Below are 21,470 nucleotides of genomic sequence, written 5' to 3' on the forward strand. Positions count from 1 at the left end.
AGTTCAACATATATTTACAAAGCATGTCTGGTTTGTAACCAAAAAAGACGCACTCCAATAAGAATATTTAATGTGACCAATTGCCCAAAGTCATACTGATTGACTATTTTAATATTTTTAATGACATGACTGCGTTCCAGCTCTTTACAAAGAGCATATTGGGAACTTTTCTACACCATCATGTAAATCCCTATGGAATGTTTATTACGGGTTACTATGCACATGGTTACACTATGCACATGGCTTAATATAGAAGAATTAAAACATGACACAAAGAACCCAAACCTTTTGTCTTGCTTTTTATTTTACAACATATTTCTAGTGGCTTTCGTTCTCTCCATTGTTTTCTTCTCCTTTTCATGTTATTCCCCCTCTTCCTCCTACTCATTCCCTTTCACAACACTTTCTGAATGAGTGATAGTTTTTACATCCTTACTCTTGTCTCTTCTGACTAGGTGTGCTGAACTAATAGTCTTCAAAATACATCCTCTCTTGGCCATGTAGATTCCTCTGGATAGATTGGTTATTGTCTTTCTATCTACTGTCTAAAAAACATCTTCTTATCTCAACAGTTACCAGAGGTTTTAATTAATTCTTTAACCCTTTAATTTAATTTGGTTTCTTTATTATCTTTCTATAACCTGAAATTAAAGTGTATGTCATAATGTACATAATTTTTTTTTTCTTCCTATGTTAAAAAGAAATGTCTTTGTTGACCTCTGTATGGACACAGCGCTTGAATGCTGCTGTGCATGTCTGTTCAGTTCATAGGTGCTAACGTGAGGTGAAAGCTGCTTAGCTGCTGGGTGATGTAGTGGCATCATGTCCCACAGGCTGGAGCCAGCAAGGAATAGAGGATTAGCACAGTGACTTGATGGCTCTTCTTAATAATCCGAAAGTGGCAGTGTACCTGAGGAATTTCTTATGATGTGCAGCAGGAGATTACCTGACTGAACACTGCCCATCATCAGTGTGTAATCCCTCTGCTCTAGCTGATACACCTCTATTTCAGCATATTTACATAGCGAGCACTTGTGCTTTAAAATATGTGAAAGATATGAAAGCAAAACATTGGAATAAGGACATGCTGCTCTGGGAACTTGCTGCAAGATTGATTAGTGCTTGAGATAAGCACTGGAAGAGATGTGTACACAGTACCAGCAGCATTTCAGTTGTATCCTTATTTTTGTTGCTCATGGCTACGGAATTGGAGGGAGAGGCTTCTGCTGTGTAATATTTTGGCAGAGTATTGGAGCACTTGCTGATGTTTTATACTGAATGTTAATGGCAACCTAGCAGATGAAATAGAGTATTGAACATTATCTGGTAGTTTAAGTGAACAAAAGTGAAAGTACAGTTTTGATCATGTAAACAGGAGACTAGATGCAGTGGTTATCTTTTTTAACATTGTAAACTAAATGTCTTGACCTCACTGCAAAATTCTGTAAGATATTTAAAACAGACTATTAAACAACTTAATTGCTTGAAATGAAAATTGTTTATATTATAAGGAGATCATGTAAGATCATGTTGCTTTATGTAGTGGGTATAGTGATCTTTAAACTTAATGAAATCTGGAAGTTTCAACATAAAAGGTATTTTTGTAATGAAAGCCAAAACAAGCCTTAAATAGTTTATGATCTCACTTTTTTTGAAGGAAAGGCGTTGAGGTTGTGGGATAGATGAAGAGTTGTTTCTTTGTTTTTCAGTTGTGCCTTTCTTCCAGACACCATGGAAGTCACGCTATAGCAAGGGTAAAGGAGAAGTTTCAGGTCCTCAAGTCTGTTGGGCTACAGAAGCTTTTAGAGTCATGATGTGACATCTTGACATCTCAAGCCAGGGGTGTCTGTGGTCCCAGAGGAAGGAGAAAGGTACTTAGTATACCTGAGCATATACAGACTAAGGTCTCCTCACGCTTGCTTTGCTTCACTCGGTACTGTAGAGCTGTTGCTATACAACATTTCAAAGACTTTTTTTTTTTAAAAAAAAATTCAGTGTTCAGAGAAGAAGTTCTGCACCTCTTCTGAATGATTTATTATATGTCCAGTTTTCTTCAGAGATTAATGAACAGAATGGAAAAAAATGTTCTGATCTCTCTGATGTTATGGTCATGAAGGAAATCTGTTATAAAAAGATATTAACTGAATTTCCAAATATACATTGGTAACAAGAATATACAGGGAAAGTCTTGTGGACCACTTCCAAGTGTTTTTTTTAGGGTGCTACTCCCTGTCTGTCTGTTCACAGACACTTGATCCTGCAGCAGTAAATGCCTCTTATCAGATCCAAAGAAATAAAACACCTTCTCTAAGATGCTAATTAGCATTCTTTATTATTGCAGTTAATTAAGATGATAGTATTTTCCTTAATGTTAATTCATAATTTATATTAAAAAGTCAGATTTACTTCTATAAATAGAAGAGGTACTTAACATGCATATCTTGCTCTCAGAAATTGTTTGTTTCCTAGAACCAAATATACTTGTGTTTACATTTTGACAGTGAACCAAGATTAGAAATAAGTTTAAAAAGGCTTTATAATTTTGAAATGCATTCAAAATTTGCAGAAGAATAAAATGACTATATGCAAATAAGCCTATCTTTAAAATTAGAACAGTTTATTGTTAGTCCATCTTGTAAAGATAGGAGCAGAACTCAAAACAGGTTATGGTTGCTAAAGCCTTAAATCTATTTCAGGATTCAATGAAAATGCCTAATAGTAGGCATTCCGCTTAAGTGTATATAGTACAAATAGCCACCTAAGATGCTGTGTTCTATGTACATGTATTGTTATTGTATTAAAAATGGCCTGTTTTTCCCTTATTCCACCTCTTTAGAAGTAGCCCTGAAGATGCAGAAGGATACTATATGTGTGCTGCTGCTCTGTGTGTTGTCAGTGGTTTAAAAAAAAATTTACGTCTGCTTATTTCTTATTTTTCTTCACTCCAGATGCAATAACAAGTTGTGGTGTGCTGACCCTGGCTGGACACCAGGTGCCCACCAAAGCTGCTCTATCACACCCCGCCTCAGCTGGACAGGGGAGAGAAAATATAACAAAGGGCTCGTGGGTCGAGATAAGGACAGGGAGAGGTCACTCAACCAATTACCATCATGGGCAAAACAGACTCAACTTGCAGAAAATTAATTTCATTTATTACCAATCAAATCAGAGTAGCATAGTGAGAAATAAAACCAAATCTTAAAACACCTTCCCCCCCCCCCCCTTCTTCCCGGCCACAGCTTCACTCCCTGTTTTCTCCACCTACCCCCCCAGCGGTGCAGGGGGACGGGGAATGAGGGTTGCGGTCAGTTAATCGCACGTTGTCTCTGCTGCTCCTTCCTCCTTGGGGGCAGGACTCATCACTCTTCCCCTGCTCCAGCACGGGGTCCCTCCCACATGAGACAGTTCTCCATGATCTTCTCCAGTGTGGGTCCTTCCCACGGGCTGCAGTTCTTCATCAACTGCTCCAGCGTGTGTTCCTTCCACAGGCTGCAGTCCTTCAGGCACAGACTGCTCCAGCGTGGGTCACCTGTGGGGTCACAAGTCCTGCCAGAAAACCTGCTCCAGCGTGGGCTCCTCTCTCTGCAGGTCCACAGGTCCTGCCAGGAGCCTGCTCCAGCGTGGGCTTCCCACGGGGTCACAGCCTCCTTCGGGCACCTCCCTGCTCCGGCGTGGGGTCCTCCACGGGCTGCAGGTGGATATCTGCTCCACCGTGGACCTCCATGGGCTGTAGGGGGACAGCCTGCCTCCCCATGGTCTTCCCCATGGGCTGCAGGGAATCTTTGCTCCGGTGCCTGGAGCATCTCCTCCCCCTCCTGCTTCACTGACCTGGGAGTCTGCAGGGTTGTTTCTCTCACATATTCTCACTACTCTCGCTGGCTGCAGTTTCTGTGCCACAGTAACTTTTTTCCCTTCTTAAATCTGTTATCACAGAGGCACTACCACCATCGCTGATGCGCTTGGCCTTGGCCAGCGGTGGGTCCGTCTTGGAGCTGGCTGGCATTGGCTCTGTTGGACATGGGGGAAGCTTCTAGCGGCTTCTTACAGAAGCCACCCCTATAGTCTCCCCCGCTACCAAAATGTTGCCATGCAAACCCAATACACAAGTGAAGACCTTAACCCTAAGGAGAAGCAGGTCTTAGGTAAAAGAGGTGATTTTGAGCGCAGCTAGCAAATGCTGTGTGCAGAAGGCTGCCACAGAGGACTAACAAGCTGCAGATGGTGATGCAGGCAAGCAGTGAGGAACCTCGGTGCTCTGGGATTCAGGTTCTGAGAGAACATGCTGCTACCTGGAGGAAGCAAAGAGGAGTGGTAGTTCTGAGCTGCAGTGGGGCCTTCTCTTATACTGCTGGCCAAGACTTTTTTATTTATTTTTTTTTGTCTAGCCGTTAATGCAATTGTTCCCCAAAACTGAGATAGAAGATCAAATCACAGTCTTCCTGGAGGCCATTTGCCTACCTAGATGTCCTGGTTTCAGCTGGGATAGAGTTAATTGTCTTCCTAGTAGCTGGTACAGTGCTATGTTTTGAGTTCAGTATGAGAAGAATGTTGATAACACACTGATGTTTTCAGTTGTTGCTAAGTAGTGTTTAGTCTAAAGTCAAGGATTTTTCAGCTTCTCATGCCCAGCCAGGGAGAAAGCTGGAGGGGCACAAGAAGTTGGGAGGGGACACAGCCAGGGCACCTGACCCAAAGTGGCCAATGGGGTATTCCATACCATGGGACGTCATGCCAAGTATATAAACTGGGGGGAGTGGGGGCGGGGGGATCGCCGCTCGGGGACTAGCTGGGTGTCAATCGGCAGGTGGTGAGCAATTGCACTGCGCATCATTTGTGCATTCCAATCCTTTCATTATTGCTGTTGTCATTTTATTAGTGTTATCATCATCATTATTAGTTTCTTCTTTTCTGTTCTATTAAACCGTTCTTATCTCAACCCACGAGTTTTACTTCTTTTCCTGATTTTCTCCCCCATCCCACTGGGTGGGGGGGAGTGAGTTAGCAGCTGTGTGGTGCTTAGTTGCTGGCTGGGGTTAAACCACGACACTAGACCATGGTCATGGAGGTGTTATCATGAGATAATGAGGATGTATGTTGACCAGCTGCATTGCACTGATGAGCAATGATGTTCCAAAGTCTTTCAAGATTACCTCCTTTCTGGAGCTGAAGGCAACGTATTCCAAAGCTATATTCTTTTTGAACCAAGTGTGGCTTTTACAGTTATTTAGGAAAAGATTTTTAGCTACATATGAAGAAAATTTACATTGTGGCAAATTATGCTAATTTGGTCAGATCAAAAAGATTGTCATGTGAAAACTCACTAACATTTCAACTGTATGAATGCTCCCAGGGTAGTCTAATCATCAAAGCATCAGTAACCCATATATAGCTTCAAAGATAGTAAGTGCCATTTCTGAAAAAGGAAGGGCCCAATCAGGTGGTATGATTAAATGCTAACAGTAGAAAAACTTTGATAAATGTTTGTATTTTCAAGCTTCAGGTAAAGTCTATACTTTGTTGAACAATGACCAAGATGACTGAAAGCACTGAAGTGCTTTTGACAATGCTCATTAATAGATAAGAGAGCAAAATGAAGATCATCTCTGGGTCTGGAGTGAAACTTATCAACAAAGATATGTGCTATCATTTTTGGGGGTGTATCTTTGATAGCTATCAAGCCTTTGGCATGTTCAGTAATGACAATGGTAAAGTTGTTGTATTCCTAGAAGCTTAGAAGGTAAATGTTTGCTATACCACCTTCCAACGCAGATTTTTTTTTTCTTGCCCTCATTGAGCCATGTCATTTCTAAGCAAACAGGTCAAACGGGTATTATAGCTGTCTTAAAATAATTTTCTGTGGAAAACTAGATGGAAGATCTGTTAAATTTCTCATGATTCTGCTTCATTTACTGTGCACCTACTGGGGTTACCTCAGATAAAGTATTCCAGGGATGACTTTTCAAGATATGCCACAATTGTCTTAACTTTGAGAAAGCTGAGGAATAGGGATTGTAAGCAGGAACAGGCATTGTTGTCACCTACTTTGATTTCCTTTGTATTGCTGCAATAAGTAATTAAGGGCTGAGCCAAACTGACTGCTTTCAACAGCTGCAAAAGTCACTGGATCTGTCTCATAAAAGGTCCAGACTGCTGAAGGAAGAATTCGGTGCTGTTGTATTAACCACATGTAAGTATGCCTAGCCCTGAGCACTGTCGTCACAGCAGAGTCTTCAGATACGCCTCCTCTAGGATCTGCCAACGATGTTCAATACTGTCTGTCATACATGACAGTCTGTGGTTACTGAAGTTATTACAAGAGGGTAAAAGTGCTTTTATCTTCTTAAAGGTCCTCTGAGTCTGTTTAAAAAAATCTGATTTGTCAAGCAATACAGGGAGAGAGTACCATGGTTGACTGCAACCAAGTTGGACAGATGACTACCTGACCCAGAGGGAAAAGGATGTGTGTATTTCCTATGAACTTTGTACTTTCTGTGGTGTAAATGTTCAACTACAGTGCTGCATCACATGCCTGGGATATTGTTTATTGTTGATGCAGAAAGTAATCATGTCATGTCTGTTTCTTCCTTGCTCCACAGATGGAGCAGCATTAGCTGGGGGACATGTGGAAGCGCCCTTTTGTGCAGTGACGATAACTCAGTGTCGTTTGTAATGAAGTTGTACATTCTGCTCTGTGAACAACATAGTGAGCAGGAGTGGTTTATTCACTTCCATGAAAATGTTCCTGAGAGGTGGGCACTGTGGTGGGAGTAACCCTTCGCAGAGGAATATTTAAGCAGGCTGGATTTGTGGAGTAACATCTTCTGTTCCCTATATTACTTCAAAGAAGAGTAAGACATAGGCTCCCATGGTAATTGTCCCAAAGCAGTGTAGGAAAGGATGGTGTGATTTCAAAATCAATTTCTTCCCACAGATGTATACTTTTATGCTAGAGAGAGATTATATTTTGATTTTTTTTAATAGTCTCAGTCATATAAAAGTTTTCTATAAATCTGTCATACAAATAATAGTTATCTCTTGGTTTTACAAACTAAGTGTGGGATGGAACAACCAGCAGAAAGTGAGAATATGAATGAAATGAATGGTGTCAGGTTATAAGATAAAGCATGTCATGGTATGAGAATATGATGCATTTAGTATATTTACATTTCTTACAAATCATACTTCCAAAATAGTAAAGAACATGTAAAGAAGATTGGAGATCTGAGAAAATTAATTCTCTTAGACAACAAGGCAGCAGATTTATTAGAGATTAGGATATTATACCTTGCTGGCAATGGAGCAATGTGTAATAAATATTTATTATCAGAGGCTGTGGCTACAGAATAGACTTTTACCCATCTGTTAGAGAGGTCTCATGAGCATGTATGATAGATAGTAAAGTTAGTATTTTTCTCTGTTCGTTGACTTTTCTAAACTCCTCTGGTTGAATGCCTTTTGGCATCTCCTTTTATAACACTTTCCAGTTCCAACTTAGAGTGGTGGAAGTAGTATTATTATTAGTAATAATAATATTTCTTCTCAATTAGTTATCCATAAAATTATCATTGTCTTGGTGGGAAGGGAGGAAGAAAGGGCTTGGTTTAGAGAATGCAGTTGGTATTGTGGGTTTTTTTGTATAATTTGGTAGGGGTGGGGAGGGTGACCAGTGACTGTTTCTTGTGATTGCAATGATAAACAAGCCTTCCAAAACCCAAAAAGTCTGCACAAAATTTAACTCTTGGTCTCAGTCTTTTCACTGAGCGAACGTAGGGAAAGGTGGGAGGTGAGCTTAGGAGTGGATAAACGAAAGTAATGTATTTAGGGGGATAATAATCAAAACCTACCTTACGTAATACTGACCTCAAAACTGGCAGTTCTGACTCAGAAATGACATCTTGGCAATGACTTTGGCAGCTCTGTGAACGATTGCCTCGGTGTATGGTGGTATCCAGAAAAAGCAATAAAATCTTGTTCCTCATCAGGAGCAGAATGGAAAGCATAATTCCGCTGCAGTGTACTACATTTTGTGTGCTGCATGCAGTTCTGGTGTCACATCTCAAGAAAGGCAGCTGGGATGTGTTGAGTGGGGACTAACTACCTGCCTTCAGGAGAGAGATTATGGAGTCAGACTCTCCAGTTTTGAGAGGAGGAGGCTCAGGATGTGGTTGCTACAGGTGTGATGCTTACAGAACTGTGGATGTAGTATGATGGACGACCAGGACGAGAACCTGTTACTCACGAGATGCTGCAATACTAGAATTAGAGGGCGTGCATGGAAAACTAGTAGGTTAGTCTGAACAATTTAGGGAAAAAGATACACTGCTCTATTTTCTTTTTTTCTGTTTTTTTTTTTTTTTTTTTTTTTTTTTTTAAACAGAGTGGGCGGTAACTTCTGGAATTTGTTACAACAAGAGGTTGTAGAGGCAAACAGTATCAGCAGGTATGGAAAAGTGTTCAAGAAAATGCTGGATGGGAAGTCCTAAACGGATGTGAAAGGACTGGGCAGGGATGTACTTTCACAACATCTGTTAACCCATGATGGTTGGATACTGCTGGAGAAGGAAGAAATACGCTATAGATAATGGCCAGATTTATGTGCTAAATAGTATGTTCTGTTGCTGCTGTCACACAAAATATTGGAGTGAAGGGACTATCACTTTGATCCGGTAGGACATTTCTTATGTTCTTGCATTACTTAGGTAACAATTACAGCTAGGAGTGACTAAAATAAAAGGGTTCGTATGTGTGTGTGAGTACACAGAGGTGGTGGAAGGAGCTCCCAAGGCTAAAACCTATGTTCCAAGGCCAAAATCTGTAAAACATGAGGTAAACCTTTATAAAACATGACATGTTTTACATCCCCTTCTTTTTAGAGGGGAGAGATGAGGTGAGTTGGACGCAACACTTGAAGGATGCCACACTGTGGGGCTTCTGGAGCTTCTTCTGGAGAGGAAAAGTGAGGGCTTTCAAAGTCTGTTGTTTATTTCCATTTCAGCTTTTCTTCCCGACTTTGGAGGACACCTTTCTATCTAGCATTCCTGATTTTCATCCTCTTTAATTAGATTTCAAATTAGATGTGTAAATAATCTGCCAATGATTACATGATGTGTCCTATCTCCATCGAGAACTCTGATGTCACATACCACCTTCAAGCTCTTTGTCTTTGTCCTGGCTGGAATAAAGTTAATTTTCTTCTTAGTAGCTGGTATAGTGCTGCATTCTGGATTTAGGATGAGAATAATGTTGATAACACACTGATGTTTTAGTTGTTGTTAAGCAGTGTTCATACTATGTCAAGGACTTTCCAGCTTTTCATACTGCCCTGCCAGCGGAGGCTGGGAGTGCACAAGAAGTTGGGAGGGCACACAGCTGGGACAGCTGACCCAAACTGGCCAAAGGGTTATTCCATACCGTATTTCATGCCCGGTATATAAACTGGGGGGAGTTGGCAGGGGGGCACCGTGGCTCAGGGACTGGCTGGGCATCAGTCAGTGGGTGGTGAGCAATTGTCTTGTGTGTCACTTGTTTTGTATATTCTATTATTGTTATTATTATTATTTTCCCTTCCTTTTCTGTCCTATTAGACTGTCTTTATCTCAACCCATGAGTTTTACTTTTTTTTCTTAGCCCGATTCTCTCCCCCATCCTGCTGGGTGGCAGGGTGAATGAGCGAGCAGCTGTGAGGTGCTTAATTGCTGGCTGGGGTTAAACAATGACAGTCTTTAAAACCCTGTGCAAGGTAATGGCTTGTGCATCTTATGTCAGGTCCCCTCTTTCATATCCTCGTCTCCCCCTTCTCCCCCCCCCAGTTAATCTCAAAACATTTTGCCTTCCATATTCATTATTTCTCTTGCTTTTGTGTTCTCCTAAGCCTGGAACTTCTCTTTTAAATTGCTGTTATGCCTTCAGATCAAGCCCTTCATGTGTGATGGGATATGCTTTTCCTGACTTGTAATGGGAAAAGAAACCTGAAGCTCTAATACTTTTTTTTTTTTTAATTTAAGCTTTTTGTCCATACAGACTCACTACTTCTTCTTCTTTAGTCTGCTTTTCCTTGTATCCGATGCCCTCTTCTTCTTTTTAATGTAGACTAAAGGGCTGTCTTACCTTTATACAGCATTCTGAGGTTGATGGTATAAGCAATTCTGTAGCACAGTTTGACCTTTAAACACAACTGTGAAACTTCTGTGCTTAGCTGGCATATTATATTTATCCCTTTTTGATCTAAGCAACTAGACAAATTTTGTGTGTTGCTTCCAGAAAGAGGGAGGGAAAAAATCAAATGCTTCTTGCAATTAATATATAAATGTAAGATGGACCAAATTTAAGACCGTTTTACTGCCCACAAGGCTCTACCCCCCCCATGCCCCTTTACAGTAAACAAATACAAACCAAAAGACCTTAAAATTCGACTAAAGATACATGCTGCTTCATTTGCTCAGGCCTTCCCTCTTCCTGTTTTGTGTTCTTATTTTGCTCCATTTCAGTCAATATCCCTTTTTGACATCATTCAAACTCACGAGCAGCCTTATATTTTCCTTTATTTTGACACAGTTTTGTTTGAGACTGTTATTTTCTCTCCTGTAAGGAAATGTAATGACTTGGAGCAGCCTGAAATAAACAGCATGCACAACAGTTTGACTGAGGTTAATTCACCCTAGTATAGGATTATTTTTGTGCATTGACTCTGTGCTATGAATGTTGCTTTTAAAGGAAACAAATTACATGCAGTAGAACCAGTTAAAACACATTTTGTTGTTACGTGCCTATTTACTGTTATTGGAAATGGCTGTCCCACAAGCTTTTGGAATTTAGGGAAAAAGATCACAGGGTTTCATTCTTCTTTTTGCTTTCATTTGTCTGTACTGTGGATGTGCTTCTTTTCACTTTTTCAGCAAGAAAAATCTATCCCACTGCCATATTTGTGCTATGTGTTTCCCTTCTGATATCTTTTGTGGAGCTGAACTAACAGCCAGTGCTGCCTTCAACGTTTTGTGCTTCTGGAGGTAACGCAAAACTGGAGTTCTGGAAATGCATTTTTTTAAATGTTTTGAACTGGAAGTTGTAAGGCATATTGAAGGGGGAGGAGGCTGAGGTGACCACAGCAGCCAGCTGGGGTACAAAGAGTTACTGTGGATGTCAGTCTTCCTCGTGGTAGTGATTTTGTAGGATAATTAGTTATATAATGTCCATAATTGTTACCCTCAATGCAAGGATTAAAAAAATAAGTGATTGATAACTTTGTATCTGCATTTTTGCTTGCCATCCTCTGCTGCTTGCATATGTGAACAAGAGAAGTCTGCAAATATGCATTGTCCCTGGACTGATAGTGTAAATCTCTGCTGCAAAGCTTGCTTGCTTGGACTTTATGTAGGGGTGCATCGTCTTGGCCCTTTGTTAGGCAGTGTGTTGTCTTCCTTCTAATTTGTTCTAGCAGATTAGAAAATAGGAAAAAAATTAGCAAAATACTCTTGAAGAGTATTTATGTACATGTGTGGGTAGGTCTTTAGGACAGAAGTGACCAAAAGCTAGATGGTAGCAAAATCCCTTTAGAGCCTGCATAACACTGCAGCATTCAGTTCCCGTAGCTCAAAACAGGGTTTCAGGATACATAGTTTGAAAAAAGATGTAGAAAATCTTCAGCAGGTTTCAGAGAAATAATTTGCTTCATGTTCTAAATGTTCTTGGAAGCACAGTTGTAGTTCTCGGAGATTTACAGTGCTCTGTTTGTAAAAGTTGCATTCCACGAATATGTATATGCAGTGATTCAGAGTTAAAATTGTGTTTTCTTAACCTGGACATAACTTGCTGTTCTAGATCTTCAGCTGCTTGTTGGATACGTGTGGCTTGACAAAGAACTATGCTTTTTGGTGTGTGTGTGTGAGATTTTGGACAAACCTGCTCCTACAGAAGAATGATTGCTAAGGGCAAAGAGAGTTGTTATAAAACATGTAAAAGTAAAATCTTTCTTAATGTTTTACTGGATCAGAAGAATGCGGAACTTATTTTTTAAAGCTGTGTTTGGCAAGAATTCTTTAAATATCGGGGGAAAAATGCATAGTCATTTTCCATACACCTTTCTTAGCTAGTAGTATTTTCTTTGGTTATGAAACTTCAAATCTGCTGTTTGTTTTCCTATAATGAGAGGTTTCATAAGGTCTACTTTTTCGGTCTTAATTTTGAGCATTTTTAACATTGCCTTTCTTCTTCTTTCCCAGCAAGAATCCTTCTATTTTATTCTTGCTTATGAGCGGGTGTACTTCCTCCTCCGAGAGAGGCTTTCAGCAAAATACATAGACAGCAGAATTTATATACGGAGCTAGAGACGAATGGTCTGGTGTAAATCTGCAGCAGACAGCCTACACTCTGCCCCGTCACCCGTGCTGCGGGAGATCGATGATTTGCACAGGGATAGTTCGGAGGAGAACTCAATTAACTAACAAGGAAAATTCTTTATTCAGTTGTCCAGCACCGCATAACCTTGTTATCATCTATAAAGGCGGGGGAAACCCTCTCCGGGCAGAAAGACCCTAAACTGAGCCTTTTTTTGGCTGCGTGTTCAGAGGCGAAGGGTGAGGGAGATGTGCACCCCTCCCCTTCAGGCTGAAGCTTAATTTTGCGGGCACCCTTTTGGGTCAGGAGCCGGGTGGGGGGGGGGTGCCCAGCCCATACCCCCGGGGCGTGGGGGGACCCGCCGCGGAGCCACGCCGGCGGGGCGAGGGCAGGGCGGGGGAGGCGAGGCGCTGCGGGGCGGGCGCTGCCGGGCCTCCTCCTCCTCCTCGTCCTCCTCCTCGTCCTCGTCCTCGTCCTCCTCCTCCTCCTCCTCCTCCTCGCCGCCCTGCACCGCCCGGGGGCTCCCCCCGCGTCCGTCCGTCCCCCCCCCATGGGCCGGGCGCGGGGCGCCGGTCCGCCGGGCGGCTGCCGCAGCAGCGAGGGCCGGGGGCTCCTCGTCGTGGGGTGAGTGGCAGGGCCGGGGGGCGGGGGGGGCTGCCCCCCGGTTCTTGCCCGGTTGCGGGGGGCTGCAGCCTGCCGCGGGGAGGTGGCCGGGGCGGCTGAAGCCCTGGCGCGGGTGTCGGCGGACGACGTTATGATTTTGTAGCGTCATCGTTCAGTGCCTGCGGTTGCGGGGACTTGGGTTAGGGCTGGAGCGCGGGCGGGAGCCGGCTGCTGCAGTGCCTGGCGTTGGCTTGCCAGCGCTGGGGAAGTGTGCTACGAATGGGCTGGGAGGGGTTTTGCCTTTTCGTTTTATTTTACTGCAGTCGTCTCCTGCCTCATCGTCTAATGGCATGCGGTCCAAGGAGTCAGGAGGAGCAGTACCACTGCATCCAGTGGAGCGATGTGGCAGGAACGCTTTTTTGCTCCACCTCACGTCACGTGTTGTGCCATTAAGTATCGTGCATGTGCTTTGTTTCACAGAGAGTGACTCCATGAAATTTTATTGGTGGTATTTTTGTTTTTTCATGTTTGTAGGTTCAGGTTTCCTTCAAAGCCACCAGAAAAAGCCCACCTGGGGTTCTTTGAAAAGTCAGAAAGCCTCATAGATATAAGACATCCAATGAGTGTAGCCTGTTCAGATTGCCTTCTGGCAAGTCTGTCAAGTGAAAGAAGCAGCTGTAATACAAGAGGAAAGGGTTCTTGCACAGGCAAATCGCTGCAATGGGAAACAGAGGGCAGCAGTAAATGGTTTCCTGCTCCAGTGGTGTTTCACAGGGATCCGTCCCGCGTAGTTCAAGCTAGTTGACCAGGTAAAGGGGTGAGCAGTGAAGTGAGAAGGCTTGGTGGTGATAGTAAGCTGTGGAAAAATACAAAGGGCAAGGGTCAGCCATGAAAAAAATTGAGAAAGGCTTTATAAGACTGCCTGGGTGATAACATGGGAAATGAAATGGCAGAGAGGGATGTATGTTAACAGAGGGAACCAGCTTTCCATGCAGAAGGTGGGCTGTGAGCTCACCATTATTGCTTAGGAGATCTATCTTGGTGTTACGACAAAATGAACTTTTCACTGGTCTGGACTGTGCCACTTTTCATAGGGCTTCTTGGTGCTGACAGTGGCCAAAAGCAGATGCCTAGGGAACAAGGAGGAGGTTTAGAGCAAACACGTAGAGGTGCTTTCCACTGCTGTTGTCTCAGCCTCCAGGAATTTGCCATTCGAGGTCTTCCCTGATGAGAAATTTAAACTTGTGGTAGGTTTTGGTGGCTTTATTAGCCAAGGAGTAGCATGTGTGATGTGGTCCGTTTGAATAGGGAGTTAGATATTGACATATGCATCTTTGTAATCTGTGTAAAGGCAAGAAAGGATAGGAAGAAGGCAGAGCAATCCTAACAGTTGCAGGGCTAATCTACAGTTCTCGGCTAAAGAAATCAAGGGAACTCTTAAACTGCCGGCTGTTTCCTTACAATTACTCATTCACAAATGTACTTTGATGCAATCATGTTGCTATTCATGGTTATGACCTGAGGATTTTATGAGATGAAAATAGGAACTTCCACAGATGAAGTAATCTGTTGCTCTAAAAGTGTTTCTGAGGAACACTTTGCTGCCTCTGAATATATTCTGAAGAGGTTCTGAAGTTTGAGCATGTGTTCAGGTATTTGGAGAACCAAAAAAGGCAAGTTCTAGCATCTCTTACGCTGTAAAGGCATAATATTAGACAGTTTGTGGCTTGGTTTTTAATGCAGTCTTAAGGAGTCTTTGGTACTGGAGGAACTGCTGCTTCGTGGCCTGTAAATGTGTTGAGAATATGCCTATGTTTCCTGATGTACTAATATCTCGGTTCACTTAAAACAGCCAAGTTGAGAGTTCATTGTTATAGTAAAGGCCACTGTTTGCTTGGCACCATATGTGTAACTTCTTTTTATGCAGAGAGATGTCTGAGAAAATGGTCTCTATGTTAATGATTGAACAGAACCACATAGCTAAATAACCGTGTGGACAATTACTGGTTTGTGCCTTTGCTCTGTTCCTGCAATAGTGAGGTGCTGCTGCGTTTGTGTGCGCTTCGTGCAAATTTTAAAGTGCAAAGCTGAAGGAGAACGTCTGTGGAGTAAAATATGTCTCAAATTGTATGTACATTTTTCTGAAAAATATTTATGTAAATAAGGTAAATAAAACCTATTTTAAAATAAGGTAGTCTGCTTCAAGTATATGTTCATGTTGACAGATAGGATTGAAGAATTCAAGAGAGTTGCTGTCATCTTTCTTCTTTTTTCTCCAGTGAAAGTGTGAGTTAACCTTATTTAATATTATGGAATGATGTGTTTCTGTATTTATAGGAAGGGACTGTCCAGAGGTTCCACAAATCAGTGTCTTTCCGGGAAAAGTGGAGAGTCTCTTCCAGCAGTTTTTGAGAGAAATGTGCAGGAAGCCATCAGCAATTATACTTGGTATGCATTCACTTCTGAAATAGTACTTCATTAATGAACTCTTGGCTTAAATAGGTATTTAAAGATTGGTATTCATTTTAACTAGTCATGCTTCTAGTCATTCTCATGGATGACAACTATTCAGTAAGGAATTTAACTTTAGAGATTATTTGAATTTGCAGGCAAACCAGCACTTTAATCAGCTGAGGTGGCTGTGTTCAGGCTTCTATATATGTCAGTTTAATTTAGCATTACGGGACTAAGTAGTAATTAGTCCCGTATCTTTTTCTTTCTGTAATTTACGTACTACTTCTGCATGATATTTGTTGCTTAGAATATATTGCTGTGTTTTCTGCTTCTGCCAGCTGCGTAATTCCTCTCTATGTATAGAAATGTGCAGATTACACATAACGCAGGGTATAAATTGATCTAAACTATTGTTGAGAAGGTTTGAACTTTACTTCTGCTTTGTGTAACGGGTTTGCGTATTTTTAAAACATAGTGAAGGGTACCAATTAAGCCTGGAAGGGAAGTCAGAGTTCACGGTTAAACACAAATAACGCTCACCAGTGTTGCAGGTCACTTAACTTTCAAGAAGTTTCATTCCAGTTGGCACTGGTTAGGATTTGCCTGGCCTGTATGTCTGACTGCTCTTGCTGTCACTGCATCCCTGGGTGGGTGGTAGCTGGCAGGGACCAGCTAAAGCTTTTTGAGAGCTGGAATCCCAGAGCTCAAGGTTTAAAGTGCACCAGGTCTAACAGCATAAAAGACATTGTGTACAGATATGTAACTCAATGCTATTTGAAACATTTGTAGAGATGTTATGCTCAGTTTTGCATGATTTTCTTGTGATAGCTTCTAATAGAGTTAAAGAAGGCTCATGTTATCTTTAATGTATAGTTTTGATGTGCCCAATAGCTGAACTGGAGAAAACAAAATAATTATTAGAGGTGGAAATGCTTGGTACGTGTGTGTGTCTATGTATGTGTGGATATATTCTAGAGTGCCCTTACAGTTGCAATGATATGCGTACATATAAAAGCGAAATGCTGTAGAAGGAATTGCCTTTAAGGCAGTAAATGGTTCAAATAGGAGCATGCACTCGTTGCACTCTACTTAAAAACATACATTTGCAGCTCTTCATGCTGACTCTAACAGCATGTCCTGAAAATCTTGCATCCAACAGGAATATGTATCACTGTCCATTTATGTGATCAGTTGCGTTATTTTTAAAATGTTTATACAGAAAACCATTGTGTTCTTCATTTTAATTTGTTGTCTTTTCACAGTGAAACACTTTCATCGCTTCCATCTAGTGGTTGTACAACACCCACGGAGTTGAATAATTCTTGGTCTGGAATAAACAGCTATACTACTGGTTTGTCTACTGAAAGAAGTTCAGTTTACTCCTGGAGGGATGATGTATGTCACAGAAACTTTTACAGTGCACTTTATCTGAATATTGTAGAATAGATTAATTTTTACAGAAAATGGACATGCAGCACATGTCCTGTAGGAGAAGTTAACCACTTTCATTCATTATAGCCTAATGAGTAAGTATATTAATTGAATATTTAAAAAATAGTTCCTGTTTGCAAGTTGATATCAGTGCAGCTGATGTGTAACAAAGAAAAATAGAATAAAAATAAGAAATAATGAAATTTGGGGGAAACAAACCTGGTTTACCAAAGAAGGTAGGCTTAGGTTTCTGAGTCCAAGAGAATGATAAAAGAGGTGTTTTCAAATACTGCATAATGCGGGCAGTGTCTAAATTGAACTATTCTCAGTGTTTTGAGTCATAAAGTACATTCATGAGCATGCATGTAAATGTCCCAATCTGAGTACATATTTAGCTCTTACCTAAGGTCAGTTCTGTGAGATGCAGTGAGAGGTTAAGTCTGTTAGGGAGGCTGACCTCTGAGGCATGGCTGGTGCAGGCTGAATAAATCCAAAAGCATTGCGGTCACTGCCACTTTAATTTTAAAAAGCCGTCCATGGTAGTTCTGCCATACCTTTTGCATAATATCCTAACCGTTAGGGTACTGACCCCGTCTGTTGCTGCCAGCTCTCCAGGAGAAAGCCTGACCCTGGATCATACAATAGCCTGGGTGAGAGTTATTTTCCCATTCCTTTTCAAGTGTGATCCCTTCTGTAGCCTGAAGTGGTTGGGGCACTCAGCTGGAAGTGAACAGATATGATTTGAGCCCTGAGCATTATCACTTTTTTCCATGCTTCAAAGTGTCATGTTAATATAAGTGGCCAAATATCATTATGAACAGTGCCCCAGCTGAGGAACCCTCAGCCAAGTGCTCGTTCCCACATTACTGGACAAAGTCAGGCTCTTCCCTGCTATTTCCATACGCTCCTGCGCTCGCCCGTTTCTGGTTGCACTGAGTTGTAGCTTCAGTGGAGAGGTGTGGAAGGCCATTTCTCACCCTGGTGGCTGTTTCCTAACCACCAGACTATGTCATGCAGAAGCAAGGTGCCCCCACTTTGCCCTCTTAGCCGTTTTACTCAGAAAGGAAGAGTGCTGCTCAAAAGAGCAGGGGGCTTTGGTGCTGTGGGTCCCAGAGGTGCAGTGTGCATGCTTCACTTCACGTTGGAGCAGGGAGCGAGCTGAGAGTCCAGGCACCCTATAACTGGTGTTTTCTGCTGGCTAATCCTAGGCAGCTGCCTGTTTTCCATTAACTTCATAGAAATACAGGCTTCTAGTTCCTTTTTGCTAAATTGCCTTGCTCAGGGCAGCTACGTAGGATTTGTGTTTTTGCACTGTGGTATATAAATTGTGTGTCCAAAGTAGGTAGTCTGAAGATCCATTCCGAGATGCTCAGCCAAGTCAGTCCAAGTTGTCCTGTTCTTTAAATATTGTGGGTTTTTTAGTATATATGCATATTTGCTAACAACTGTTAATTTTATAATATGTAGGAATTTGATAAAGCCAACACACAGAGAGTGCATCAGTTATTTTGGGAGATTGATGAATTGCTGTTTGAAGGAAAAGTGACCTCCCAAACTCAGAGCCTGCAGGCAGAATGTGCAGACTGGGTTGAAAAATTTCCTCATCTAAGGTGAGGAAATTTCTTGCTGATACTAGTTTTAACCAGTTATTACTCTGGTTTGAATTTTTGGGGTACCCTCGTATGAATTGCTCTTGATGTATGGCATCAGTAACACTTCTGCATTCAGATCTGGATCTCTGGGACAGAGCTGTGCCACAGTTACACAGCAAGTCTGGGTGGTGGTGCGCTAGCAGCTAATGCTCTTTATTTTGCTTAATACGGTGATTGCAGGCAAAGATACTTCAGCAGGATGTAATGAGAAAATAATAATGCACCATTTTCATAATGACCTGTTCTAAATAAAGAATACATCTTGTAAAGAAACATTTGTTTTTACTGTAAGTGAAAACATACTATGAAATTCCAAGAAATTTAGCGTTAATTCCGTTATTGATTCTTCTAAAAAGAAATGAAAAAATCAAGGCAACCACATGCTTCACATACACTGCACAGCTGTAATGTCCTCCTAGGCTATGTACATCAATGTAAAACAATGTGTGATATTAACCCGGCAATAACTAGTTGAACAGATATGAGAATGCATACATGATTAATGAGAATTGATTTACATAGTTGTGCAAAATGTCTAGGCAGGCTGATGACTACTTCTTATAACACGGGACAGAAGTCAGTGTTGTACTGAGTTGTACTGTCCTGCCTTCAGAAATGATGGCATGTCATTCTTTGTGAGATGTGGTGACTCTAAGCTATTCTATACATAGACCTGCATGTGTCTATCTTCTAGTCAATAGTTTAACACCATTAAAAAGAGTCCTGTCAATAACTGTGGTATACTTTCAGTGCTTTTAGATAATTTGCAGGGGCTTGTTACTAGTAAATATAAACTAAAATCAACTAACAAAGTGTGTCACACTTTGTTGGGAACAAGAGAGAATTGTTAAATAAACCTGAGGCAATTTTCACTAGCATTAAGCCATGCTTTGCCTTGTTTAGATACTGTAAAAATTAATAGAACATGCATAAAACGGAGACAGGTTTTTGTGCTGTGTAATTCATTCAAAATATTAAGTCATTTCACTATATTTTTAAGTAAGTGATTCCCTGTACTTATGATTTTCTGATTCAAATCTAATGCTGGCAATACCAACCAAGTCCAAGAGGTTGAAAGTGAACTGAAGAAATCTGGGAGCTCTGTGTCATTTGGTACTAAGGGATGTGGTACATCCTGTGGTTTAAAAAGGAAGAAAAAAAGTTATTTTCGTTATTAAGCTTAAACCTTAAAACTCAGTTTGTGTTGACTAATTACTCAAAAGAATAGCTTCTGGGATGCCAGATTTATTTCTGAGAGTTGTGCTTCAAATTGCTTGCTGGCTGTCCTTTTTTTTTTTTTTTCAATTTGTAAACCAGTGTCGTGGTTTAACCCCAGCCAGCAACTAAACACCACGCAGCCGCTCACTCACTCCCCCTCACCCAGTGGGATGGGGGAGAAAATCGGGAAAAGAAGCAAAACCCGTGGGTTGAGATAAGAACGGTTTAATAGAACAGAAAAGAAGAAACTAATAATGATAATGATAACACCAACAAAATGACAACAGCAATAATGAAAGGATTGGAATGTACAAATGATGCGCAGTGCAATTGCTCACCACCCGCCGACCGACACCCAGCCAGTCCCCGAGCGGCGAATCCCTGCCCCCCACTTCCCCGTTCCTATACTGGATGGGACGTCACATGGTATGGAATACCCCGTTGGCCAGTTTGGGTCAGGTGCCCTGGCTGTGTCCTGTGCCAACTTCTTGTGCCCCTCCAGCTTTCTCACTGGCTGGGCATGAGAAGCTGAAAAATCCTTGACATTAGTCTAAACACTACTGAGCAACAACTGAAAACATCAGTGTTATCAACATTCTTCGCTCTGAACTCAAAACATAGCACTGTACCAGCTACTAGGAAGACAGTTAACTCTATCCCAGCTGAAACCAGGACAACCAGCTATGTTGATATATGAATACTTAGCTCAGCATGTGGGTATAAATTTACTTGGCAACTGTCATCAATAAGAGAAAGACCAGATCTATTTAAAGAGAAAGATTTTTGTTCTTGGCTTACAAAACAAAAAGTAAAAAAGGCTATTGCTTAGAGCTTCATGTGGCATGAAGTGCTGTTCTGTAAATGGTAGTCTTAAGAAAATGTGTTGAGGTGAGTCTGAACATTGGTGCTTGCACTACTGATGCGAATGGTAAATTCTTTCGAGATCCCTGGTGAATTCTAGTGAAAAACAGTAAGCAGTGATTATTATTTACCAATACTGTGTTCAGACATTATTTTATAGAGTAACTTCATGTACATTTAAATAGAGTAGAATTGCTTTTACTTTCTCTCTGCCTCTGTTACGCATGTTGGAATTTGTGCATTTTCTGAACGTTAATTCTAGCCTCAACTATCCATGTAAACATTTTGAATTAGGATTTCTGCTCACATTGATGAATACTGGAGTTGGATAAGTGAAGTCATAGCAGATGCTATTTGTCTTCTGCATCCATTTTTAAACATTTCTTACAGAGTTTTGATAAGAAAGGCAGTGTGTTTATCTGCCTTTAGAACAATCTAACAAGGTTGACTATTTGCTCTTAAAAGTTGTAAGCTGGAATCTCATGTTGCGTAAATCAGCTTAAATTTAATGACTTAAATACTAGGCAATGTTAACATATTACACAAGACCCTGGCCCCTCCATAAATTGCTTTTTCAAAGAAAATGTAAGGTGTATTTCCACATTGCCTACTGTTTGCAGGTATTTGTATTCTTGATAACTTGCATATGGAGTGGATTTTCATCTAAGATATTGCTCGCTCTCTCCTTTTTATTCAGGGTTCTAGGAAAGCAGCTCCTACTGCCAAAGGACGAAGGCTTTCAGCATTTTCAGAGCAGAAGTGATACCTCTGTGGATACTAAGCGTTTATCTGGCCTCCATGAATGTACTAGTAATATAAAAGAGTATGTTAATGTTTTTAAGTTTTCTTCTTGGTCTTCCCTCTTCAGAAATATGTACAAATATTACTTTTGTATTACTGAAACATTCCAGTATAATT

The 21,470-nt window shown here is 41.3% G+C and overlaps 1 protein-coding gene across 2 annotated transcripts in view; it reads left to right on the forward strand.

Annotated features, from left to right (window-relative positions):
• The window catches only part of FAM149A (family with sequence similarity 149 member A), a 37,114-nt gene that overhangs the window by 6,089 nt on the left and 9,555 nt on the right, over positions 1-21,470 (forward strand). Inside the window, exons 1-5 of one of the 2 annotated variants that reach the window (XM_052779895.1) lie at positions 12,840-12,957; positions 15,274-15,384; positions 16,653-16,785; positions 18,289-18,431; positions 21,250-21,375. In XM_052779895.1, the coding sequence (XP_052635855.1) occupies positions 12,884-12,957; positions 15,274-15,384; positions 16,653-16,785; positions 18,289-18,431; positions 21,250-21,375 (587 nt within the window). In that variant the 5' untranslated portion in view covers positions 12,840-12,883. Of the gene's footprint in view, positions 1-12,839; positions 12,958-15,273; positions 15,385-16,652; positions 16,786-18,288; positions 18,432-21,249; positions 21,376-21,470 lie in introns of those variants that run through there. The other variant, XM_052779894.1, reaches the window with a different exon arrangement.

This window comes from Harpia harpyja, chromosome 2, assembly GCF_026419915.1.
Source record: "Harpia harpyja isolate bHarHar1 chromosome 2, bHarHar1 primary haplotype, whole genome shotgun sequence".
In the NCBI taxonomy this organism is placed as follows: Eukaryota; Metazoa; Chordata; class Aves; order Accipitriformes; family Accipitridae; genus Harpia; species Harpia harpyja.